Genomic DNA, 27,467 nt, shown 5'->3' with positions numbered 1-27,467 from the left:
GCAGTGAGGGTATATGTTAGAAGGTGAAAAACTGGCACAAAGAAGAGCTCTGGCTCTTTTTATGTGAGACTAAACCATCTCAGTTTTAAGAGTGATATAATCTGATTATAACCATCCACAACTCATTATAATATTGTGACATTATCCTCCCAATTTAGTAGCTGAGAAAAAGCAGCAATTAAGCAAAGTGTATGAAGATTGACCTAGGATTTGTTTCCACCTTACACAGGCTTAATTCTGATCTCACTCACTCCAGTTTTATGTCTGCATTAATATAACCAATGCTAGCAAGTTTGTTTGAGTGTTACTTGAGCCAGATTAAAAGCAGCAATCTTGTCTTTTGTATTTACAAAAACATTATTCAATTTTTCTTGTTGTTACTTGCTTTAACACAAATAGCAGACTAAAAAGAGTTAAAAATCAACAAAATTAGAGACGTAAGTGAGGTAAGATCTCATAACTAGTGTTAGGGGTAAAAATCTGGCCATGCAGAAGGTAATCTGGCTGAGTGCAAAGTTATGCCAGGAATCAGAACTGGCTGGAGGCTAAACTGTTCCTAGGTTCAGGCTGGTGCTGAGATCTGTCAGTACTGCTATGACCAACAACATTTTCTCCACTGTTTTAAAACAATGTATATTGACATTTTACTTGCAAATTATCAAAACTGCACACATGCATTTAAGTTCATAAACACATCTATCCCTGCATGAATTACAACACATGTATACCAAAGACCCAGTCTAGTTCTGTTAGTCAGATTTACAGGCTCACCTTGACTTTAGAAACCCCCAATATGTGTTTGATTGCAAAATGGCTCATGCTCATCTCCTGGGAAGCTGGGGTGTTACAGGGGAGCTGAGGGATTGTAGGTGCTCTGGTGGGGACAATCAGGCAGCTGCTGCATCAGTACCAGAGGGATTTTAGCCAGTTTTGAGAGCTAATATGTTATGCCTTGCCCTCTATTGAATTTATTTTATCCATCCTTTGAAGTTCATCATTAACTTTGTTTTTGCTTTGCTTCCTCTGAGGAGCTGCAGCTGTTTGTGTGAGCACAGGAGCTCTGTGTACACAGAGCAGGACATAAGCACCACAGAATTACTGCTGTTGCTCTTTAGCTGTTATCTTTGCCCTTACCATTTTCAGTGCTCTTTCTATATCAATTCCTTGGCTCCATGGCACGGCAGGGTTAGCCAGGCAGTCTCCAGCACTGCCTCTCCTGGAGACATCCACACGCTGCCTTCGGAGGTACCGGAAAGCCTCTGCTATGACCAGGACTGCATCATGGGTCAGTGCAGATGTGTACTGCAATCGATACAAAGAAAATATAGCAACAAACTGCAATTTTAGAATTGCCCCAGGCATCACATCAAATCCTCCTCTTTGTTAGAACAGAACAATAATGCTTGCTGTTCAGGGCTGGTGACTGATCTGCTGGTCACTGTTTAGAGATGAGGTGTGAGGCTAAATAAAACAAAAATTCCATGGACCCCAAATTATCCAGTGAGCCAAATTCACACTGACATACAGGGAGTTTCTTTCTGTTAGTAAGTGGATTTGAACCTTCTTTAAAATAGTTTATATCACTACAGGGGCTGGAAAAAATGTGTCTCCAGAAAGCTCGAGCAATTAATTGCACCTTGAAAACCAAATTTGACCCCAAGATATCTTATTGACTGTGGACCCTTTGCTTGCAGTCTGTCCTTCAGCTGCTGCTTTGTAACAATTCTACCTATTTCAATTAACAAATTAAAAATATTTTGACTCTGTATAGCATATAGCAGCAAAATAAAAATACCAGTTCATAGTTCCATAAAATTTCAATTTAATTGGAAACTTGCTCATCTAGATGAGCTTACTACAAATGTCTGCAATTCCACACTGAGCCATGCTGATATGAAAGGAAAGCTCATATTTGAGTTTTTGCATTAGGTATTTTTTTTTGTTTTTAACAAGATTGCCAAGAGAACTTTGACTTGAAGTTAACATAAATAATTTCTGTTTTGGATCACAATCCTGATTAGGTAGCATCTGTGGCAAGGAATAGATAAGATTACTTTTCTTAGAAAACAGCTATACAAGCAAGTAATCACAAAATACACTTTAGGCATTACATCACCTTGGTAATTCACCATCTGCCTTCCCTTACTCCATGATAAATCTGCAGAGGGTTGTAAGCTCTGTGAAGCAGCAGCTCTTGATCAAACCCCCAGACAACTTAACTTCTGTGTTCCTGTTGCCATCAACTTCATTCACTGCTTGTTGCATGTTACCTAGTGACACCCCCCAGTGCTATAAATTTAGTATCACCTAGAAAATGTTATCAAAGAGGTTTTTTTTTTTCTTTTTGGTATTTTTTCCACATGTATCTGTTGTCAAAAATTCCTCCCTCCTAGAGTGGCCTGGGCTTTGTATATGACATCCCTGTGTTCCACTGGCATTACAGCACACCTGTAATTTCAGGATCTGTGTAGAGGAGACCCTCTCAGCATGGACCTAACTGGGAGCAACTGAACATGCTCAGTCTGTAAGAGCAGATTTCAAATCCCTTCTAAGTGAACCTCAATACCTCCACATCATTTGTAAGAGAACAAAGGAAGAAATGAAGAAGGGAAGGTGCACCTGCCCTTCTTTTGGCCGTCTGTGGTCCCACAGAGATCCTGCCTCCTAAGGAACCTTGTGCTGGAGTTTAGGCCATGAGACCTGCTGCCCATGTGCAAGTTAGCAAGGCAGAAATCCAAGTTTCAGCTGCTTATTCAGCTACTCTCTTTGTGGATAAGATTTATTATACTCAGAAATTAATTCTATCCTGTAGGGCAGGATAGCACAATTGGAGGTTCTGTATTTCTTAAAACTAAGTATTATCTTACTGCAAGTTCTTCAGTTTGATACCAAGCCAATTCTGCACAGAACAAGGAGTGTCTGCATGTGGACATCAAGAGAATTGGGTCTGATAAAAAAGAGTGCAAAGGTAGGGCTCTGAAGGAGGTGATAGAGCAGACATTTCACTGAGCTTTAAATGACAGCAGCTTATAAACTTACTGGGAGTGTATGGTGGTTCCTGCTCTGACTCTACAGCACAGGCATCTTCTGATCCTGCCCACTTCTACCTCTCCCTGTGATGCTTTGCAATAATCACTCTCTCCTCTTTTAGAAAGTTAACAAAGGTTTTATATGTCACAATCCACCCAATAATACAGATCAGGACAGTAATTTTAATATATTTGTTCCTGTATTTAAAAAAAAGTCTTGTAACAGCTGTCCAATCTAGCACTACATAAAACTTACACACTGATAATTTTTTCAGCAGACTGCGTCAATTGTCAGTAACCTTAATGCAGCCCCTTCCAAGTCATGCCAAGAGAGCTATCTAATTTTCTACTTTATTTGAATTCTACTTATAAATGCATGAGCATGCAAAGAGAAAAAAGAGAGAAAGAAGGGAAAGGCTGATAAAATGCAGAATAAATTAAACATCAGGACTTTAATCTCTAGGCAATTTTATTTCCTAATCAAAAATATTGTACATCAATTCGTAAGTATGCTTTTTGTCTGATTGACAAATACTGTGCACATTTCTATAATGAGCTGTACATCTGTGGAAAGCTAATGTAATCTTTGTGTTTGTACCATATACTTAAGATTCTTTTTTAAGGAGGGAGAATAATTTTTTCCTCAAGGTAAATTGCTTTCAAGTGGAATAAAATCATCTCAGGTTAACTTTGTATATTGCAGAGCTTTTAAGATTAGTATGATCCTTATCTTCACTTCTGCATCACTGCTAGAAAGCTTTAGAAAGCAGGACTAAATCCTAATCCACAGGCAACAATACACTAATCCGGTTTTTGTGGGCCTCTGCCTTTCTCTGCTTCCTCCAAAACGCCAGAAAGGCTGTGAGATGGTGTGGGATTAAGAAAACTTTCCTCCCTCACAGAAATGGTGTGGGATTAAGAAAATGTTCCTCCCTCACAGAAATGACATGATCCCAGGGATGGAGCAGTATCTCTCCAAATGGCACCAGTCATTAATGAATGGCACTCCAGAAGGAGCAGACCCTCGTAAGCAGCTCCTTTTCTGTCTGGAGCAACCCAGGGCTGCTGCCTACCCTGCTGGCCCCCATGCATGGAACTGGACTAGATTTTTCCTTCCTATCTAGTATTTTAATGCTTTCCTAAACTTTGTCTTACTCATACCGAGACATTACTCCAGTTTATCAAAGTAATTTTGAATTCTGAATCTGTTTCATCAATTTGCATGTGTACTTCCCAAATCAAACACAAAAGACATGAGCTGTCTTGTCAGGGCAATGGTTTTTAGGTTTGGCTGCCCTGAGAAACCAGTCTGTACACTACCATACTCAGGTTTCATTCACCTATGGATAGCAGTAAAAAAGAACAGATCTCACCAAAAGAAGAGAAAGAAAGAACATAATAGGAATATTACTAATATGCAGTGGTCCTAGGAGATTTTATGACTTCTGTGCCTAGACAGTTTCCCTGATGCACTCCTTCACAGGACAGTGAATAGCATCCCCTTCTATGATAGGAAGGGAAAAAATCTGGGTGAGATAGTAACAGGTTGCAAGTTTCCTACTAACAGAGCATTTACTTCCTCTAATCTGTGAACTGGAACTTTCATCCAAAAATTTTTTGAAAAAATTTATTGGTTTCAGTTTTAATAACCAGACTGTTTATGTAAAGGACAGTGGTGCAAAACAGAGGGTTAGATTATGAGGGTAACTGCCAGCAGTAACTGGGGGGCAGCAGTGGCTACTTAGTGAATCCAGAGCTACTTCATTTTGCATGTGAAATTCTCTATTACCATTAAAATGGACTAGTAATCTACATTTTGCATCTAAAACTTAACCTAACTACCCCCCATATCCAGCCCAAGAATAACTCAAGAGGTTCACCATAGAAGCTTTTATATCCACTGCACAGTGACAGGATTTGCAAGACCAAGCCTTTGCTTCTGAGGAACTCCCACCATGGTGGGCACTTGTGTGTAACAACTTCTGCCTCTTTCTTCTGGAAGGGCAGTCAATATTATGAAACAGTCTAATTGGGGATCTGTATCATACTCATGCACATATCTGAGGTTAAAAACTCCTAAAGAATTGTCAAAAGCATATCATGTCCATCACTGACAGGTTAAAATAAATACCTTTAATGGTGAGTTTTTAGCTTCAGGGAATTCCCTTTCATCAAGCCTCATCCAGCGCTGTAGAAACTGTTGAACCATTGGATTTTCATTATTAACAATCTGGAATCCAGTTATGTTGGCACCTCCATGCATTACTCTCTCCAGAACAATGTCTGTGAAACCCTGGGAGGTCACAGGTAGAAAAAAAGGATCACTGTCATCCAAAGCCACTTTCCTCTGGCTCAGTTTTACCTGTTACAAGTGCAGCACAAAGGACACTGCCTAATGTCCCTTTTGTTACTGAAAATATTCTACCAAGGAGATTACTACTATCACAATTAGGATTTTGATAGTGGCATAGAACAGAATTTAAAACATCTTCTTGTTGATTGCAATAGAAAACTTCTCTTTTGGGTTGTGGCAATGTGGTAGGTAATATCTGCTAGTCAGAAAGAAAACAGCAGGAAAACTTGAAGTACCATTTCCTCTTTTGTCCTGATCATGGTAAAAACTGGTCAAGGACCTCAAATTCCATTTGTACATCAAAGTGAACACAAAAATTCAGGGCTGGGAAAGAAAACTACTCAATCTCTTGCCAGGCAGTTCTCCATCACAGCATCACTCAGCATGTCACGTGCAAGCAGAACAGGATGATTCTCTCCCACTCTGTTGTTATTTATACCTGAGGCAGTAAATTGGAGTCTTTTTGATTAGTATGACTTGATTGCACTCATGTTTATCTGAATGTCAATGGTTACACATACTAAAAGGCAACTCAGAATAACAACCTATGTATTTCTATGCACGAGCTAATCAGTGAGATCATGTCTGCTTCTTATAATGCAAAATGATGTATCTTCAAGTCATACAGTAGTTATACTAAATAAGGATACTTAAAATTTGTCTTTTCTGCTTTAATCACATCAAAACATGAATACAGAGAATCTTTGAGTAATTAGGATTGCCAATTAGAAAGTGAGAGTTTTGGAAAAACTCACATTTTTCTACTCGCATTACCACAGAACCTAAAAATGAGTATTCCTGCAGCATTAATTACAAGACTTTTTATAAGGAATTTAAGTAGCTAATGTTTCAAAAGCACCCCAAACATCCCTGAAAGTCAATCCTACTCTCCAGAAGCAGCTCTGATACAGATAGAAATGTACAGCCTCTCCCTGGCAGGTCAGCACATACATAGGCACAATCCCACATGCTGAAATACAAAAAGGAAAGCTAAACTGCCTTGATGATTTACTTGACAGAATTGTTCTAATTTGCAGCTTTTTACCACTTATACAGAAACATGCTACAATTATTTTTCCTAGAGTGCTTAAATTCAAAATATATTTATAGAAAATTACAGTCACAAATATCTACGTATCTAATTTATGAGGATAGAAATTACTGGAAAATATATAGTTAAAATACTACTTTAAAATTAGTAGAGGACATGACATTTTCTGACAAAAGAAACTGAGTAGAGATGACACACCAGTTATAGTATTTACTGAAGTAATTTCTCAAAATCCAAGTACTCATCCATGCATTTCCACTTCTTGATTAAAGTTTCCACAACCTGAACAGAATATTTTACCCTCTAAAATGCAGCTATACTTTCCATGAAGAAAAGTTCTTACCAGGTTAGCTAACATGTAGTGATAGCCTCTAGAATGTTTGCCGAGGATTACAACCTGTGGGGAGAAAAACATTACATATTATTAAATTGTAAGAAGATGACTCTCAACTGGTGGAAAAGAGACAGAGAATGAACATTTTGATAATCTTCCATGTTCGATCCATGAGCAGCATGAGTATTCCAGATCTGTGGCCTTACAGACAAGTTGTAGTTCTTTGTGTTTTTCAAACACATGGGCAGAGTACAACAAAGAGTAACTCACAGGGCTGGGAAGATTCTGCTTGCAGAGATGACCTTACCTGGTAAATTCACTCTTGTGGTCAGTGTCCTCCTTGCTGACCAGGTTAATTTTAGTTATCAGTGCAAGTATTTCTGCTCTGAAATGAGGTAATACTGTATCTACCCCAAGTAAACTCCTGTTTACTTTGTTCCTTGTTTGTGGAGTGTAGGAGAGGTGCAGGACACAGCCCAGCCTCTCACTGTGTTTATTAACCTGTCCCAGCACAGCAGGGCTGGGTAGGTTCCAAGCTGTACAGGGAATTCCCTACAGGAACCCTGGCCAAGCCTTTTCATGTATGAATGTCTAAAGTTAAATTCCCAAACTTATAAGCAGTGACCTTCATTGCCTTTTGACAAGTTCAAAAAGGCCTGAAAAACCTGTCATTTCTGGTGCATCTAAATGGACACATCTGACCTTACAATGTTTTACCAAAATTGCTGCTAAATGTTATGTTGCACATTCCACCAAGCAGCATTTCCTGCCCTGGCTGACCTCACTTGGGCCTCTCTCTGTACAAACAGTCATTAAATGGAACCGCTGAGAGACAAAAGGGCAGCAGGATGAACCCAGCTGGATTCTCTGAGGGTAATGGGGAACAGTGGAGGCAGCACTGTCTGGCAAGCCTGAACTCTGCCATCCTGTGTGCTTCCCCCCACTCCAGAGATCCTGTGCTTTTGCATAAGGAAGGAAAACAAATGCTGCCCACGTCTACACATGGGAAGCTGGCTCACCAGCAATGCCACTTGTGCAAAACTGTGCCCTTGCCTTCAGATTATAACCTCAGAAACATCCATCCAGTCCCACAGCCATCAAATGGAACAACATCCACCAGTTATATAATTGTGGTGATTGCATGCATGTTAGGACACAATCCATTCTACCCAGGCTTGCTGGGTTAAAACCAGCAAACATAACGTTGGCAATACACCAAGTATTATCGTAGTACATGTCCAAGCAGCTCAAGCAAACGGATGATGCTTTTTGATGGATCATTTGAAAATCTATACATAACCATACAAATGTACTCCATGATCACAGAAAAACACTCCAAACATCACACTTTAAAAGAAAACATAACCACTTAACGTCTTTGCTAAAAACAGATGACATTTGAGTCACTGACTTTAGCTATACTGCTGAGCGTGCTCAAGTTCTTGATTAAATTATTAAGTTCCCAACTGCCTCTTTGGGTAGTATTGTCCTTAATAGATGCCATTTCTTTTAAATTCACATTTAATTCTCTAGGAATTTGCATACTTCCAGCAGCCTGAAAATAAACTGTTGTTCAGGTCCTCTTGAGAACTGTATGTACACTCTGTTGGTAGAAAGCATCTGCTTTCCTACACTCACATTTGTTTTCTGTGGAAATGTGCAGGCTTCCTTCAGATCATCTGGTGTGCATGCTATTTGCATACTGAATTCTCTGTACATTTTAATTTCACCTTAAAGGCAGGTTAGAGATAAAAAACTTATTTAAGAGCAGCAATTGTTGTTTAACCTTGACAACAAATAAGAAAGTTTTTACATTTCTATTCAGAAATGTGTTTATTTAAGAGAAAAATATAATCACAGATGAAGTCAGAAAAACATACGTGGAACTGCTACAGGCATCAGAAGCAATACTGCAAGTAGGAAATGTAGGACTCATTAGCATAGATCAGACTCAACTTTCGTCTCATCTGTTGTCATGTCCTCAAAATGACTCTGTTTATTAAACCTTTGAGAGGTCCAACATTCTATAGTCAAGTTGTAATTCATGAAGCATCTTTCAGAAGTGACCTGATGGCATTTTTATTCATACAATCCACTACGTTGGCTCATAACTATTGAACTGGATCTTAACAATGTGTTTAAAATTCACTACACACTACACAGCTGTCCTAAATCTTAACAAGTACAACTCACTTTCCCTCACTTTCCACCTGCACCAACTGTCCAGCATGCTGAAGGGAGCTGCTGGATTAGTGAGCCCAGCAGAAACAATCACAGACGTGTTACTCCCAGGGGAGCCAAGTGATGGATAAAGCTTTTTTATGAAGAAGGAAAACAGGAGTATAACAGTATAACAGGAGTACAACAAATAAATCTCATCAACTGCTGATATATTGTGAATCTTATAGAGAAAGTGGGATATTGAACAGTGGTGGTGAATGGAAAGCCAGGATTACAGGGCAAGGATTTCACAGAGCTACATGTCTTTCATAAGTTTGACTTCTGAGACTTAATATTGCTTTCACCTTGACTGAAAGAAAAGCTTATAAGATTTTATACTGAACAAAGGAGAAGAGAAAAAAATGGCTGGAAACCATCATGAATAATTCAGATTTCTGATCCCACATAATTCTTGCTTTGTAGATAAAAAGATCATAATGTCAGGTTTGATATGGAATCAAATAAATTTTGTATTTTTAATTAACTCTTTGGATATTTCTAATTAATTAAGAGAATATCTAGAGGGAACACAGGAACATAACTAAAATGTATCTGCTTTCAAAATAAAAGTAAAATCTGCTGGTCAGCAGCAAGCTTACTTGAAGTACAGACCTATATGCCAGATTGAGATATTAAATCATCAATGTCAATTTTACTTTTACTTTTGCCTAGGGGAGTTATTTTTTGAATGCAAACATAAAGACAATTTGGTTTCCACTGCATCAGTCATCATTATAACAAATAGGCAACTACAAATTTTTTGCCTTAGCTTTTATATTTTTCCAAAAGTTTTGGAAGATAGCACTAAAGATATTAACTGGCTAATATTAAGTTAGTATGAACCACTGTGGTATTTCTAGAGCAATATTGACAATTCTCTCATGAGGACACTCATGTCTTTCCTACACTGGTGAGGTCAGAATTGTACCCAGCACTTCAGATGCAGACTCACCATTGCAGAGTAAAAAGGAAGGGTCACCCCTAGGGACCTGCTGACCATGCTGATCCAATGCAGCCCAGGATGCTGTTGGCCCAGGATGTTGTGACAGTACAGGGCTGGCTTGGGGTCAGCTTGGCTACCAGGAGCCCAAGATCCTTCTCTGCAGAGCTGCTTTCCAGCCAGGAAGCCTCTTCCTGGTCTGTACTGGTGCATGGGGTTGTTCTCCTTCAGGTGCAGGGCTTTGCCCTTCCCTTTGTTGAACTTCACGAGGTTCCACTCTGCTCACTTCATCAGCCTCTCAAAGTATTGTAGCACAACTACTTGGTGTATCATTCTTCTTAATTTGGTATCACCTGCAAACTTGCTGAGACTGCACTCCATCCCACAACCTTCAGATGGCTCAGAGAGGTTGAACAGGATTAGCTCCAGTACCCTCAGGGTACCCCAAATAGTGACTAACCTCCAGCTGGCCTCTGTGTTGCTGATCACAACCCTCTAAGCCCAGTAGTTCAGTCATTTTTAAATACACCTTCCTGCCTCTGTGGGCTTTAATTTTAAAAAGGCATATATAAATACAAGCTAAGAGGATATGCCTGCACTTTTACTGAGAGAAGGTGCTATCATGAATTTAGCAGCAGTGAAAGAAAAACTACCATGTCCAATTAATACCTGTAAGGAGCATATCTTACCTATACTTGAATCCACTGCCATCTGGTTAGTTTAGTCTGACCAGAATGTCAGACTAAATAATTTATCATCTTGATCACAAAAGTACAGACTGCCTCATCTAAAGCTCAAAACCACAATATTTTATGAATCTATTAGATCTTTCCATAACATAAAATACTGGTGCTGACAGGCAGTATTGCCACAAAGAAGGTCTGAAAATTTTTACTGTGCTTTTCATACCTGACAAGTGGCAGAAATATGCCACTTTAATGGAATGACAGGCAGAGAGCTGACCTGCTGTAATGTGTCTTTCCACTGTGACCCTATGTGGGAACAACGAAGCAGTGTTAACTCAAGAGCTCTTCCTTCCTACGTTTTAGTAAGACAGTAGTAAGAAAAATGAAATTTCCCATACGATCAGAGTTAAAAAGTATTTTGTTGTCTTTGTTGAGGTTATTTGTACATTAATTTGGGTTTCATTGTTACAAAAAAGCCTATCCTTAAAAAAAAAGCTAGTGTTTTTAAAATATACATGCACATTTCTGAGGACAGGAGAACTTAGCTACCTCTAGTTAGACAGTAATGTGCCTTTACACCTTGCTATAGAAATACAATTATGACACTTTTGCCTTCAAAGCAGTGAGCAAATGTCAGAAGTGATTGCACAACTCTTTCTTTCCCACAGCAAACAAGCAAAACTGATAAATGGACTCAGGGATAAAAAAAATTTAACAGCATTGTCAGGATGAGCTATCAATGTTGACTGCACTTCATGGGAACAGAGGGATATCAAGCATAGCAAAAACTGTCTGGCAAGCCTAAATTGCTGTGGACCACACTGTCTTCTCACCTGGGCAGCAGATCAGGTGTTTTCTAGCTCCTAGCCCTATTGAAAGCATTTCTGTTCTGAGGATGGATTTACTTGGAGCTTATCTCGGATCTGAGCAGCTCCTACCTACACTGGATTGAATGAAAAGCTGAGCCTGGTGATGCAGCACCCTACTGAACCAGCTAATTTGTCTTCAGGACAAAATGAAGAAAGGAGAGGAACAGAGTATCAGGGTGACCATCAATTAGTTTAACAGAAATGAGGTCAAGGCCCAAAAAGTCGTTAGTACGTTAGCAGGATGTTTAACCTCTCTTGAGTGCCATCTGCAATTACTGCATCCCAGCTCAGCACAAGGAGGAACTTCTGAAGCACTGCAGAGCTCTCTCCCTGCCCTCCTGCCCACTCCTGCAGACCCTTCCTGCACTGGGGAGCTGCCTACAGGGTCTGCAGCCGTGGCCCTGCAGTTCTCTGCCTCAGGGCACTGCAACCAGCAGTGCAGGAGGCACCTAGAGAGCTACCACGTCAGCAATGGACACCAGTACATCATCATTCCTCACAGGTCACCCCTAGTCACGGAAATTTTCCAGACAGGACTAGGAAAAACAGGAGAACAGAAAACAAAACTTCTCCTGTGGGAACAGGACTTTCCTCATCTAACCAGATATCACAGGAAAAATAAGATCCCTTGTAACCCCAGTATCTCAATTTTACTGTGAGCTAGCAGAGTCCACTCACCTGTTTTACAATTTACACAAAGGCCTCTGAAGGAAGACCATATTCCCTTTGAAGATTATAAACACTAGACAAGGTTCAATCTTCTCTCAGTATATTTATAAAAAAGGGTGTTTTTTGTGTCATGATTTTTTCTCTTTCTATCACACCAACACCACCAGTGCCAATATATGAGGTTTCACAGGAACCACAATCTCATGGTGACAAAAGATATATCCCAGCTACTGTCACTGCCAAACAAGTGATGCTTGTTCTGCCTTTAATTCTGCAGAGACAAAACCATTTCCACATTCTGCAGGAGCTGCTTCCCTCACACAAAGGGTCAAAACCTCAAGACTGTAACTGTAGTGCAAACCCAGGGAAGGAAATTTATCTCTTCACTTGGTATTAATGAGACAGGAATCTGGCCACCAGGGATAGTGATGCTGTAAAATATGCAGTAAACAATGATTTCATTTATATGAAGAATGAGTACTATATTAAATTTGAGTTAAATATTAAATGAAGAATGTGTTAAATATTAAGATGAAGATTCCACACACATATGATTTGTTGCAGATAAAAATAACTGGATATATATTTGAGATTAATTCAGCCACAATTTCAGAGCTTTCATGCTATTTAGAGAATGTTACAAATCCCCACACAGTCTCAACTGATGTATTTTCGATTTTTGAGCAGTATATGGACCTAAGAATTTTACTTCCATGCTACTGCCATCTTATATATTTGTGACCACATTTTATAACTAAATCCTCCCTTTTCACTACAGGAAAATATCAAGATCATTTGTTTGGGCACATAAAACATTCTTCAAACAGCTTTTGGCTGTTCCGCAGCGAATCCCTCACGGGAGATCCTCTCCTAGAGAACCGGAATATCCTGGAAGAAGAGGACAAAAATGTGCTCGGTGGAAGCAGGGAATTGATGCCTCTGAAGCACTTCATTAGGTTTTCCCCCTCTGGCCCCCTTCCTGTGTCCTTCTCTGCCTTGCCTCTCTCTTTCATGATAGTCACATCAAGAGTGAAATTCTGCTTTTAGGCCATCTCCAGATAGATGATGGCTGTACACGTTACTCCTTGGAGGGCAATGACATGCAGCATCTCAAAGCTGTGTCGTGCTTCGTTCTCCCTCCATATGGCTAAAACTTCTTTTCCCATAACTAATCTGACATTTGCTGATTGAAGATTGTGTAGTGGGATACACGTTGAATTTGCACATAAAAGGTTACATTAGAAATTGTTTCAGAAAAAAACTACAAGCTGCAACATTGGTTCTGTACTTTCCCCTAATTTCTTTCAGTGTGCTGACAAAATTTTCTGCACCTTGAAAAAAATTTCTTAAACTCATTTTCCTTGATATGATTTAGCAATATTGTCAGATTAACGAATCTGTTGGCACAATTATTGTTAAAGGACATATTCAACTGCAAGACATGAGATCAGAGCACACAGAGATGAAGAGTTTTATGATCTCTGGTAACTGCCATTCATAATCACAATTATTTACTCTTTAAAGAGAATAAAATTAATTAAATAAACTTTATATCAAAAATTCTTCTTTGTTCACACAGCCAAATCCAGTGTTAATCTCTCAGGACTGCATCTCTCTTCACAACTCACATCCTTCAATACAAAGACCTTCATGTCAAAAAAAAAATCAAAACTTAAAACTACCTTTCATCACTAGAAGCCAGTTCACTAAAAACAAGATCAGATACAAGGGGCTGCTACAACCAAAACAAAAATTCTTTGTGCTACATGAAAACAATACACAAAAGTGCTGAGACCTTTCCCCCTTATTTTGCCAAGATACTTTCACAAAAATATACTTGTTCCCAGACAGCTTCCTGAAGAGATGTATCAAAGAATTTTTTAATTAGTGAATTCTTTAGATTCTTAAGTAAGGGTAATGAACTAAAAATCCAGTTGTGTTCTGGAGGAGTTTTTGCAAATGAGTTATTACATATGTTATTCTGCAACAGTGGTTTTCACACATAGGTAATTTGAAGGAGATAATATTTAAATTGTCTGTGCCGTTCTAGTATATTTTTTGAGAAATATCCTCCCTCGAGAAATGATCATGATGAGAGATGATTTAACATCCAAGGAAGTTCCAGTACTTTTTCAAGCCTCTGTAAAATCCTAAGTTCTCCTGAAATTTAAATTTCACCTAAAATTTCCCAGAGGCTTTAGATCTCACAGAAATCACAGATAAGTTGCTTTTCTAGCAACTTATTATGTAACTAGCAGTTACATTTCCTTCAAACTACAGCACAGCCAGCTCCAAACCTGTGTAACATGGTCCCACCACAACATCATCCCCATTTCCAGCTTCCCATCCCCTCTCTTGCCTTTTGGTGCCTCCTTGCTCCTCAGCAGCTCTTGCAGACCTACAAGTCCATACAAGGTAGATCACAACCACCACTACCAAAGCTGACCTCTGGCTTAGCATGCTTCCCTAAATTTCACAACACCTGAAGTAGCTTTCACAAAGATTGCTAATAATAGTGATATTGCATTTATTCTCAGTTGTCCTTCAGCACTGGCCCACAGTTTGATGGTGTGGCCACATCCCTATCAGGCAGCTCTTCAGTGCCTTTGGGTCATCTGCCCAAACTCTGTGACACAGGAGATACCCAACTGCCCCTTCTGGCTTTCAGTTCTGTGAAACTGCACATCCAACACCCTTCAGAGCACACCCTCACAATCACAGGCACACGTAAGCAATGCTCATTTCTTCTTCTCATATCCCACAGCATAAACTTCTGCAGTCTTGGCTGATCAAAATATAACAGGATCTATATGCACTGGGGGAAGAAAGGAAGAAATTAGGTAAACTGAGTCACAGAGTTTTCATTTTAAAAACACACAAATTTCTCATTTTCTCCATACTTCCCATCAGCATGTCAGAGTAAAAATCCCAGTACTATTCCCTGGAATTGGACAAGAGTCCTTGAAAAAAAAGAATTCTGCTTATATAAACTATTACTGCATGTCAGGATCACTTCAAACTATTATTTGGATATAACCCAGAAGTGTCGCAGTAATTCAGTCCCAGTGCTCACACGAGAATTTTTTGGAAGGGGTTTTGTACTGCAGAGCACTGCTTTCAAGCAGACCAAAAATACTGAATAGTAGCCATTCTTTTTTTTTTTTTTTTCCTTTTTAAGCATTTCCTTTCCTTTTCAAATGCCCTACAAAATTAAGAAAAAAAAAAAAAAGTCAGTGCAATATCCTCCAGGAAAGGTTACTTTTTCTTATTTTTTTATTACAACTAGCATTTTATTGTGACTAGAATTGCACTCAATTTGCTTTTTTCAATGCTTGCAAAGAGTCTGAAAGGTTTATTCTGCTTCACTATAAGCAGAACTCTGCAATATTCCCATATAACTTGGTGCATAAACCATGACCTGAAAAAGATTATGAAGAGTTAATTTATTTATACTAGATTTATTTTATGTAGCAGGGGCAACTGTTTTACTCATATGAGGTAACAGAGAGACAACAATATTTTTTTTTGTGATTCTTTACATTCATTTTCCCAGGATAGAAGATATTTAGGGTATTTTTGAGGGTCTATGTATATTTTTCATAATTTTATTTATTACACACTTTGGAAGAAAGAGCTTCCAGAAATGCACCATTATATCTCCACATGCATGCCTATGGTGTGACACGAACAAATTTAATTTAGTAACATGGGCTTTTTTTAAGCCATGGAACATTAGTTTTCTCTAAAATTATTATACTGCTTTCCAGCTCACAGGTTGGATACAGTGGGGTAAGTTTGTATTTGAGTTGAGTTGATTCATAGGACCTGATTCTCTGTAAAAATAATCCAAACTCCCCTTGATGTCTTAAATCTGCTCCCCAGAGGCAGGTGGAATTGCAGAGGTGAGAGGGTGGGATAAGAGACAGGAATCCCATATGAATGCATAATTACAGCAGTGAGAGACTGGAATGGGATGTGCTTTGCCATAGAAGGCCTGAGCCAAACCCACCTGGAGCCTGCAGCAAACACCCCACGGCTCTGGATCCCACTTCTGGGGATGTGTCCACCAAACTGCATCTATGAACTCTCAGGGTGCTCCAGACTGCACCACCAGCACCTGGGCTCAAAAGCCCAGGGGGGTGGCCTCCATTCAGAAAATCTTGCTCTCTGAACTGCACTGCAACTGTGCTCCATGAGATGCACTTGGGAACACCTTGGTCCACGAGGGGCCCTAAAAAGTCCCAGTGGTTCTCCTCCTCCCGTAGCTAAGTGATCCACATCACACTGAAGCCATTAATCCCATCTTAGTGAGCTGTGAAAAAAAAGACACACACTCTTGTGCAGCTTTTCTTTTCCTTCTTTCCTTGTAAATGAACTGATGAGACACCAGAACTGTCGTGCTGTCTCTGGTGATGTACAACGCCTGTTTGCACAGTGGTGCTGTGCTATTACTATTCATTTTGATAGTGTGTTTCCTTCCTCTCCCTGCAGTTGGTTCATCTGAATTGTTGCCAAGATGGTTGGTTGCCTTGGAAACTAATTAAGGAAAAGCTTTGGTTAGAAGCAGAATTTCAAGCATTAAACTATTTGAGAGACAGATGCAGAAATTAAGGTAATGTCTGCTAAGATGAAAGGGCTTCTCCTTTATGTGTAAGAAGAAAGAACCACATTTAAATGCCAGGACTGAAACAAAGCAACTTATACACAAACTGATTTTTAAAACCTGGAAGGGATGACTGAGTGAGGGGTTTCAAAATCAGTCAGGAGCTTAGAAGAGGTAACAAATATTCCCAAAGCTATTAGAGATGGAGAGATGGACAAATAGGGAAAGACAAAAACTCAGGGAATCACATATTGAACAAATTATAGCCAGCTCTCCCTTTCCCTCAAATACTCTATGTCTTTAAAACACTTCTTGTGAATGCTGTTTTTGAAAAATATATGTAGAACTAATCAAAGACCAAAGCCTCTCCTCCAGTCCAGGTATGGCACAAGAGCCATCCATGAGTCCATCTGCTCCCAGAGCTCACCGAATGCAACAGCAGGGAAAGGTGAGGGCCAATGGCACCTGAGACTTGTCCACAAGGGAAACAACCTGAGCAGCTCAGACAGCGTGGACACAGCTCAGCAGTGAGTGGGACCCTCAGAGGGCTCAGGGCAAACACATGCACCATTTCTGTGCACTGAAAAGCTGCAGAGAAAGGTGAACTATGCAGCAAATTGAGCTTTTACAGCTACCTATTAACTGAAGTTCAAAGCAAATACAATCTCTGTATGAGCACAGTGATATCAATTTAAATATCATCTTCAGAATAATGGTTGACTCTGTATTTGGAACAGCATACCTAAACAAAGATTTTGGTTCTGTGTACATTTAATGGCAATGCAGAGGTTGCCATATAAGTATGACTGTAACAGCATAACTGAATACTACAAATATTGTGGTAAAAATATGCAAAGTATTAAAATGCATGTATGTGCATTAGTGTGTGAATTAATATCCCATAAATTATCATAAAATGAGTAACTGCTACAATCACAGAAAAATAAAAGCTCTAATGGTGACTTCAGGTTCATACATCCCTGGCATAAGAAACAATTGTTAGCTTGGCAGCAGTCTTCCACATACAGCAGCTTCCACATTTACAGTGAGATGTTTCTGGATTAACTATTATTACTACTTGATCAGATCCATTTAAAACTGTGCTTTAATGTCTTTTGAACACTTTTATGCTTTGTGTGCCATTACTTCAATCATTCTGCAGGATGACTAATAATGCTCTGATAAATTCCTGTCATTGAGAACCTGGCTTGTTTTATGAAATCTAGATGATGGCTTTGGAAAGACATTCCTTTTTACAAGCTAGAAATTCTTTCCTCAGGTATGTGTGAAATATGCTGTATGTGGGGCAATTAACCCAAGAACTCTCTGCTTTAGCAATTCATCTCCTGCCCTTTATGAGTTTCAGCTGATAGGAGCAGGTCCTTTAAGGCAGATACAGCTGTCATTTTTGACTTATCCCCATTCTTACTCTTCTGCTGTCTATGTCCTGAGGGTGCCTGACCTAAGCAATTCCCCTTTCCTCCCCATATGCCCATACAGACTTGGGAGCTGCTGAAACTTGCTGGGTGTGAAGGGAAAGAAGTGACCTTTCATTCTGCTTTACATCCTGGTTTCAACAATACTCATGGGTATCTAATGAAGAAATGTCCTAAATTTTAAGTTTCTAGTTCATTGGAAATGTAAAAATGAACTGTACCAGTTTCAGCATGATGTTACACAACAGTCTACAAGCAGATACTCTCTTGGAGCCTCAACTGAACCCCACAGCTCCAGACAGAGGATAAAATCAGCCTGTGACACAGCTGTGGCCCTGAGCCCTGCAGAAGGTGACGGGCACACTGCTCTGGAGGGTCTGCTCCGAGCAGTGCAGTGCCTTCAGAGGACATGGCATTGCTGGGCTTCAAAGGCAAAGAGCAGAAGCTGAAGCTACTCATAGCTCTGCTTCAAGTGTTCCTCTGGATTTGTAGGCAATTGTATTTTAAATTGCTATGGAGAACACAGGCAAACCCCCACCAGACCATCTGTTTATAATGGAACACATAAACCAGGAAGTGTGCATGACAGCAGTCTCAAATTTTTTCAATTACTGTTTTCCCTACTGTTATTTTTAATGAGTGTTCGTCAACCCAATACTGCAGTTCTGTGCTTATTCTTATGACACCCTAAATGTGAAAGCTGCTGTGCAGTGAGCTCACTGCTCTGAGATCTGAGCAGCTCTGCACAGAGATGCAGCTGGGGCTGTACTGAAAACCTCCATCCTAATCTCGGAATTTCAGACTCGAAGGTCACCATAGTCAGTGTCTGCACAGGACAGAGTTCAGTCAATCAGATTACCCTTCTTAAGCCTAGAGATGCTTCACTTTAAGTTGTCTTTGACAGTCTGGATGTCATTGTAAAACTTTGGGGACTGCATTCTCTACTGTAATATTGCTTTTGCTTTGTGAGATGCTTTCACTTAATACAGACACTGCCTTGGAGCCTAACCTTCATGACTAAGTTTGGAGATAGCATCCTTTCGATAAAAGCATGCAGTCTCTGGAATAAACAGGTCTTTTGTAAAGTTTCACCATTTTGATTCTGAATGGAGTTTCTTCCTCCTCCTTTGCCCTCAGGAGATTTTCTTCTAAGTGGACATAAAGGGACTCTAGTCTGAAATATAGCTTATTGTCCGGGGAATAAGAAAAACATATTTCTTAACTCAAAAACATGTCTCCTAAATACATGGTTGAACAGGCTAAGGCTTACTGTTAGCTCTCAGAAGAAAATGTTCTTCTGTTTATGAGAACAAAATTTTATCTCTATCTGTGAAGAAATACAGAATATTTTAGAATCAAGGGACAAGAAGTGTGGGGAGCTTATGAATTTTACATGATACAAGTGTTGCTATCTGTATGCCTGAGAGGCCAGTAGATGATTGAATTGGATATAGTTTTGTTGTGCAAGGGGGATATAGAATCACATTCTCAGTGGTTATAGAACTGCAGGGCAGGTGAACAAACAGATGGCAACTTACAGAATAACTCCTGATTTCTCCGCTTCCCTCTATTCTACAGTTGAAGAGGTTTGGGCAGGGCACCCACCCCCAGGACAAAATATAAGGCCCATCACAAAATCTTCTGAATGAGGAATGAAAATCAGGAACCAAAATCAGCCTACAGTATGAAAATCAGGAACCAAAATCAGCCTACAGTATGAAATTCGACACAAAACAGGTTACTCAGGCAGAGTAGGAGCTGAGGTGCCCTCTTTCCCCAACCTTATACTCATAGCTGGGAAAAGCTCCCGAGAAGATAAATACCTCATATGACAGATTACAGGTCTTGGAAATGTAGGGACACACACACATGTGCCATATGCTAAAGGCACATGGAATACTCAAGGTCACTGACACACTGGAGGAAGGTACAGAATATTCCAGAATGACCTGAAGTCTCAGAAGAAAATCCCCAGATGTGTAATTGTCTTTGGATGAGCCTGAATTTTTGGAAGAGATGTATACCCTGGTCTGAACTGGTTGAAAGAAGGATCAAATGAAGAGAAGTGCACACACTGACCAGCCTGATACAGGAAAAGAGGTCACTCTTACTGAATCCAAGCACTAACACAAAGCCATGATACATGGTTCCTGGAGCAGAGCACTGACAAGCTTGCTGAATGGGCTGGCTGAGAGCCCAAAAGTCTGATAGCAAACTCTGTGCGTGTGTAGACTGTTTAGTGGTTCACAGTCTGTTTATTTCTGCTACGACTTTTCTTCTTGAATAAATTCTATTTAAGCCTCTGAATTCCAGGGTCACTGGCAAATGCTGCTGCTGACTCAGAGAATGAAATAACAGGTGCTATACAGAAACCACATAAAGCCCCTCTCTGGAGGGAGGCAGCACTCCCAAAAGCTGATGGGAGTGTTGACCTTTGGAGTTCTGCTCCTAGGAGGCCAAAAAAGGGAGAGGGATGGAGAGGCAGCTGGGTAGAGGCAGCCTGTACCAGCCCTCTATGGGACACAGTTTGCCCATCAGTGCTCTGACACAGCAGTTCTGACAGGTAGGGTGTCTTGGCTTCCTTTTGTTCTCACTGGAAAAAACAAACCCAGCTGCAAATGTGCATCAGCAAGTGGTAACAGGCTCAGATGTTACTGCTTCTCAGCTGAGCAGCCTTCCTAGACTACACACATAGCACTGAATTGACTTTTTAAACTGCAATAAAACGCTAGATTTGAAATATGCAAATCCAGACTTATCTCTCCCCTCAATATTATGCTATCAGCAAACACACTTGGCTAAAAAAAAGACAACTCTCCATTCCCTTGAGCAAACTGGATGGATAGATTTAAATACAACACGTTTGTGAAAACTTTTAACTACTTTATGAGAAGATAACAGGGTAAGTTCTCAACCTAGGGTCCATCCACCATTAATGACTTTCCTTGCAGAAATTTAAGTCACTGCTTTAAAGTATCCAATTAAAAAGCCTCTGGAAATTGTTGACAGAAGATATTTTTAGCATCAGGTGCACCAGCACATACTGTAGAGTTTGGGAAAACCTGGAGGCCCCAGCAGCAAATTTTTACTTAGCAGATGCTAATCACACTGACAGAAGACCAAATCATACATTTAACAAAATTTAAACTTCACTAGAGTTGAATTTAGAATTGTAGCAGAGGAAAAGAGTCACCAGTTTTTTGCTGTACGGTTTGCTTGGTATACAGGTTTCCTTTGAGGCACTGAAATGGTTTGACTTATTTTTCTCTTACTTGGACAACAGAAGAAAAAATGAGAACAAATGTAAATGAAGTTAGATCAAACAAAAGGCCTGCTTTTTAGCTGAGAGGGGGCCCAAAGAGCTTTTTAAGCTTGGCTCAGGAGTGCTCTCCTGCAGCATTTTCAGAAGAGTGGGCTGTGGGAAGTATGGTGTTTTGCATCTTTTCCAAGAACATGAGAAAATGAAAGAAAAGAAAAAAGACAAGTTTTCTTACACTTTTCAGTATGAATTTCCCTAAAGACAGCACTCACCATATTGCCTAAAAATACAGCATAAAATGCAATGCTGTGTATTAGCACCACAATCACACCAGTTGTCAGAATTAGGGACCAGCATGGCTTGTGCCCTTTTCTCTTGAGCACCTCTTTCCTTGCTCTCTTTAAGTAGCAGCTATGGCACCTGGCTGTCCCCTCAGACTGGCCCTCAGTGATACACCTCAAGGCCTGACAGGAACTGAATATTTTGAGAAGGAACGCAGTGAATATATTTTTCATGTTTCCCAGGGTTTATGGCAGTGAGGTCAGTTTGTTGGTAGTTTACAATACAACATTTCCAAGAGATATGCTAATGCTTCATAAAATTTAAATGTTATTGATTTATTCCATACTATGAACCCACGGCTAAATTTACAAACTGGCAGTAATTAGAGGGTTTCTCAGTCTCAATGCAAGTGAATTCCCACATGCCTGTGACTAACCAAGGATTTGGTGCCACACCAGCACCAGCTTCACTGTGAGCCCAGGCAGCAGGGAACTGTCCTGTGTCTGCTTCTGACAATCTGTGCCTGTTACTACAGTGCACAGCACAGCCAGAGACACAGGCAGAGTGGGCAGCACCCTGGGATGGCCAGAGGGGATGGCCATTCCTCTGGGGCAAAGCAATCACTGGGAAAGCCATGCAAGACAAAACATTCACTCCAGATGCATCTTGCCCCACAAAGGTGCTTAGACTCCACCACCCAAAATTTAAGCCTGCCAACAGCACTGGCTGTGCAGAGGGGAGGACTTTATGTACCAAAATGTACTAATGAATCGTTTGGACTAGCAACTGAATTTTTCATTAGCAGGATTTCCTTCTGGGAATTCTTTAAGATGATTCTGTGATACTTCACTGGCTTTTTATTTCTTGTTTCATGTTCCACTTAAAAATCTGCACCTGTCTTGCAATCCTTACAAGGAGCCTTGATTCCAGTAATATTACTCTGGCAGCTGATGTTCTAGGTTCCTAATTTACTTAAAAGATATTAATTATTAACATTTGGAAAAAAATATCACAGTGATGTTTCCTGGTAGGTTACATGTAAGTGCTGCCACTAACTGAGCATCATTGTGGCATTTTAATTTTACTAGGTAAATGGCCAGTTACTGGGACTCGCATCACAAAGGATACTTAATAATCTCTAGAAATAAGCACTTCTGGAAATACTGATGATGTCTGTCACAGAGAGACCAGAATTTCTGAAAAGCATATACCTGTTCCAAAATGGTGTTGATTCTGTCTACTTCACAGTCAATTAAGTATCTTTTTTCTTGCCGTCTGTCCATCTCCTCTATAATTCTTCTGAACTCTTGAACATCTTTTATGCTTCCTACAGATCTGGCTGTCACTTGCCAGTTGTTCTGTACTGCTGCTTCCATGATTGCCTGAAGAATGGAAAATCCTGTGGGGGAAGAGACAATACAACCATTTAAAAGCAGAACAAAAATAAAAGCTATTTTGAATGTTTGACAAAGGGTTCACAAAAACTTGCATCATCTTAAGGGACATAGACTAGCTGAGACCCTGCAAGTGCTTCAATGCTTGAGAAAACAACAACGTAGGGACCAGTTTCTGCTTTCAGCTATGCCATTGGCAAAGTCACTGACTTGAGCAGAACGTCTTGGTGGTGTATCACTGCAAGGCATATCAGAATCTGTCCAATATACCATATTATGAACCTTTCAGGGATGTTTATGGTCATGCTGGGGTCTGTGCCAGCTGAAAATAGGAGCCTGCAGCCATTACTTGGGCAGAGGTCCATCAGCCTGAGGAGCAGGACAAAAGGGGTGATTTGCCTGTGCAGACTGCAGCAATGGGTCATTAACTGGCACGGATCCAAGCACTGAACAAGAATGTCAATTAAGTCATTGTATCGGTCATTGGAGCCACAGCCACAGGAGAGTACTTTACTGATACTCACTCTGGTTTCAAAAAATGTTTTTAAATATGGAGTCTAGCAGCATTAACCACACTTTCAATGTGTTCATTAAGGTAATATCAACTCAGTTAGCATCCTCAACACGGAGAGGAGCAGCACAGAATGACCAAGGACTACACAGTGGGAAATTACACAGGCAAGCAGCATTTCAATTTCTTGTGAACAGCTGTGCCTCGGCAAAAGGTGGAACCCAAGTCAAGTCCCTAAGTGAAAAGTGGTGGAACGAAAGACAGAATCTCTGTGAAGTCATGCTTATATAGGAATCATCAGATAGTGATTTGCATCCCTTTATTTTAGTATGTAGCTGTTTTAATTCAGAAAATTTAATTTTGTGCATAGTTCTAATTGTTTCAATTCTGAGCAGATGCCAATCAAAGACAGAGGTCACCTACTTCAAGCACACCCAGTGGTTTCCAGTAGAGTTTTATTGTACTGAAGCATATACATATGAGTGCTGTTTTTGTCCAGATAATTTATTTGCAAAACTTTCAGTTCAATTATTTAGTCATACTGTGGATTTCTTATCCACAGCCAGATTTGAAAAGCTCACTTACAACCACATAAACATACAGGATCAACAACACTTAACCGTGCTCTGTGATAACCAGTTCTCTGAATGTGAAATGAGTTTGAGCTACAGAGGAACAACATGTTCACTGCTGTGAATTACACCAATAGCTATTCTGAACTCAGACATCCTTGTAGAGGTACAACGATAACAAAGAACTTGTGCTGCAGCCTGATCTTCCACAGCCTGCTCGAAATTTGTAGTGGCTGGCTGAAGCCAGAGGAGCTGCACCATTACCTCATTACAGACACAAACAAGGGAAGAATAATTTTCTGGATTACAATTACATTATCATAATTTACCGTGTGACTTCCTTAGGTCTCACTCAAATGCCCTCACTTTCCCTGTGCAGTCTCCTTGATTCTTAATGCTTTTTTTTGTATGAATGCACTTTACTATCCTATGAAAGGTGGTGACAATTAATATGTACGCTGGTTGAGAATTCTTTCTGGCATCTTCTTTCCTCTGAGACTACTGAAAGAGAGGCATTTACATATGTATAGTACAATGAACTCAGTCTTCCTTAACATCATATTTTACAAAAATGGTTGTGATGTCTGTGACAGCATTGTGATTGCATTACATGTAGCAGGAAGATCTAAGCCTAAGATACTTACTTGGCTGCAAATGAGGAATTTTTATGTGGAAACATAAATACCACTAATGGGGATTTACAAATGCTTTGTGTACAAAGATGTGCTTTTGAAAATACATGATTCCACTCAGTAATAAATATTTACAAGTTTGTTTCATCATTCATATAACATGTAAGTATGAACCTTGAGCTTGTTGTAAACAACTGTTGATAAGTCCAGGTTTTTTTACTCCAGATTGAACAAATTAGTTCAAAATATTATAAAAACCTGATACTTCAAACATATCTGTAGCTCCACTTTTTGCTAATGACACATACAAAGCTCATGAACTATCTCAAGGAAAGAAGGAAAATGAATATGCTAGAGTGAAGATGCCATTGCATCCCAGTTTCAGCTAACACTGAGTCAGTATTTACTTTGTCAAACCTTGAATATCTTAGAAGAAAGTTAAGCAATTTTCCCAATTTTGTGCAAATTGCATGTTTGTGTAGGTGTGAGTATATATGTATTTTTGTATGCATGTGTATTAGTCAGTGGTTACCATTTCAAGAAAGAGAAAGATTACTCAGCAGCTTTTCTCCTATGCATGAAAATACAATTAAAGTAAACTAAGACCAAAAAGTTCCAGACCTTTGTAATTCCTGTTTTCTCTGCCTCCTCTTTCTCCTTGTCACATCAAATCTTCACCATCATAGTCCCCTCTACCCTTGCCAGTTCTTGAAATCTCTCCTATGGACATCATCTGTGCTGAGCCAGCTCCTCTCTCTTGGGCCCTCTCCCATCCTTGCTTTGAGAAGAACCATTTGCCCTTCCTGCAGCTGCTCATTACACCAGTCCTCATTCTCCCAGTTTACTAAAGCTTGGTTCAAACCTCCTGCTCTCAGGAAGGTGGCACCTGCATCCTCACTGTTCCAGTCTCAGGTCTCTCCCCCTGTCTAATGCCTTCAGCACCATTTACTGCAGTTTACATCCTTACCCATTACGTGGCATTTCTGCAAACAACATGTTCCAGGCTCCAGCTGTACTCTACCATTAAAAGAGCCATTACATAAGCAGTATGATTGTTTAACTAAAAGGACCATTTTATCTTGAAATGTGAACTTTTCTTTCTCTTTAGCATAACAATGCAAGCTGTGCCATTTTGGGAGCACTGCCTGGCTAATAAACAGGGAAATAATTTCCTGTGTTGTGTGCACTGTCAGTGACCAGGCCTGCACATGGTGCTTGTCCACACCCTGCCAGGACACACACCTGTGAAAGCTCCTCAAGGAATGCTCACCCTTAAACACCCTGGAGGTGCAGAACTCTTACAGGTACCTCTCATCTTTTTCCCCCTAAAGGAGAAGGCAACAGCCAACCATGGCAACTATCTCCAGTCCAAAGTCTTTGTCTGGTGGGCATCACATTTACTTTCAAACACTAAAGAACTGATATTTCACCATAGGTCTGTGGAGAAGTCATGAAGCAAGGGATTTCATCAATACTGTTGCCAGTTCATACTACTTTTGTCAAGACAGCCAAAAAATATTAGTTAAGGCATGAAAAACTTGAGATTATTTTAAAACGGGGACCATAATATCATCACCAAAATTCAGTGGCTGCTCATTCTGTAGTCATTAACTCCAATAAAAAAACGTAAGAAAAATTTATTTAGATTCTAATCTGATCTTTCTACCTCCCTTCTCTAGTCATACCTTGGACATGAAAAATAGTAGAATGAAAGGCAGGCATTTTTCTGGAAGCACTGTTTCTGAGGTTAGTTCATCTGAAGGCATCACATCCCTTCTCTGCACTATGTTATTAACAAGTTGGCATTACAGATTTAAGAATAATCTTGTCACGTGATGGCTGTAGCCATACTTGCCAGGTCATGTAACACACAGGTTGCTCCTATCATCTTTGAGTGCAATCTCACAGGTCAATCTGATCTGCATCACTAAAAGCTTAGATGACACTGGCCTTAACATTCAAATATGCCATTATCTGGCTTATTTTTAAAGTATTGATTAATGCAAATAGCTAGCCCTTATCTAAACAGCCTGCAAAATGATTGTGCTGAAGGTAAATACAGTAATAAAACTAGAACCAAACAAATGCCCAGCTTGCCTCTCAGTGAGCTGAAGCAAGTATTTTGAGTTTTGCAGACTGAAGCTTGCAAAGAAGGAAAACATTCTAAATAAATTTCTCATAAAGCAGTGAAAATCTTATTTATTACAATGCTATCTCTGTACTTTAAGCAACACAGATGGAATTACATTCTGGTCAGTCCTCCCTGAAACTGGACTAAGAAACAAATTCAGCCAGTAGCTTGCTACTTCTGCCAGGGAAGTAAGGTTTGTGCCTCAGTCTTTCTGATTATTCCTTTGATAAAAGCATCTCTCCACTGACCCTATTAACACAAGTGAAGAGGACATTTCACTATTTTGCATCTCTGAAAGCTCACAAAACTTCTCCCACGTCCACATAGGCAAAATTCATGTCAGCAGTTTGCTCAGCCATATGAAATTCTATGTGCTACATCACCGAACTTACTCTTGTTTAAATAACAGCAATCATTAATGTGACATGACTAAATGATGACACTGGAACATCTGTAGCATCACATGAGCCCTTGCAGTTGGCACCAAAGTACTGAC

The 27,467-nt window shown here is 39.9% G+C and overlaps 1 protein-coding gene across 4 annotated transcripts in view; it reads right to left on the bottom strand.

Moving 5' to 3' along the window:
- Positions 1-27,467, bottom strand: part of GRIA3 (glutamate ionotropic receptor AMPA type subunit 3) — a 145,609-nt gene that overhangs the window by 57,765 nt on the left and 60,377 nt on the right. For all 4 annotated transcript variants that reach the window (XM_031504790.2, XM_031504791.2, XM_021548471.3 and 1 more), the window contains exons 4-7: positions 22,943-23,130; positions 6,777-6,830; positions 5,161-5,322; positions 1,135-1,302 (exon numbers count right to left, since the gene is read on the bottom strand). In XM_031504790.2, coding sequence (XP_031360650.1) covers positions 1,135-1,302; positions 5,161-5,322; positions 6,777-6,830; positions 22,943-23,130 — 572 coding nt within the window. The remainder of the gene's footprint in view (positions 1-1,134; positions 1,303-5,160; positions 5,323-6,776; positions 6,831-22,942; positions 23,131-27,467) is intronic.

The sequence above is a fragment of the Lonchura striata genome, chromosome 14 (genome assembly GCF_046129695.1).
Source record: "Lonchura striata isolate bLonStr1 chromosome 14, bLonStr1.mat, whole genome shotgun sequence".
In the NCBI taxonomy this organism is placed as follows: Eukaryota; Metazoa; Chordata; class Aves; order Passeriformes; family Estrildidae; genus Lonchura; species Lonchura striata.
This window is presented reverse-complemented; position numbering and strand designations above follow the sequence as displayed.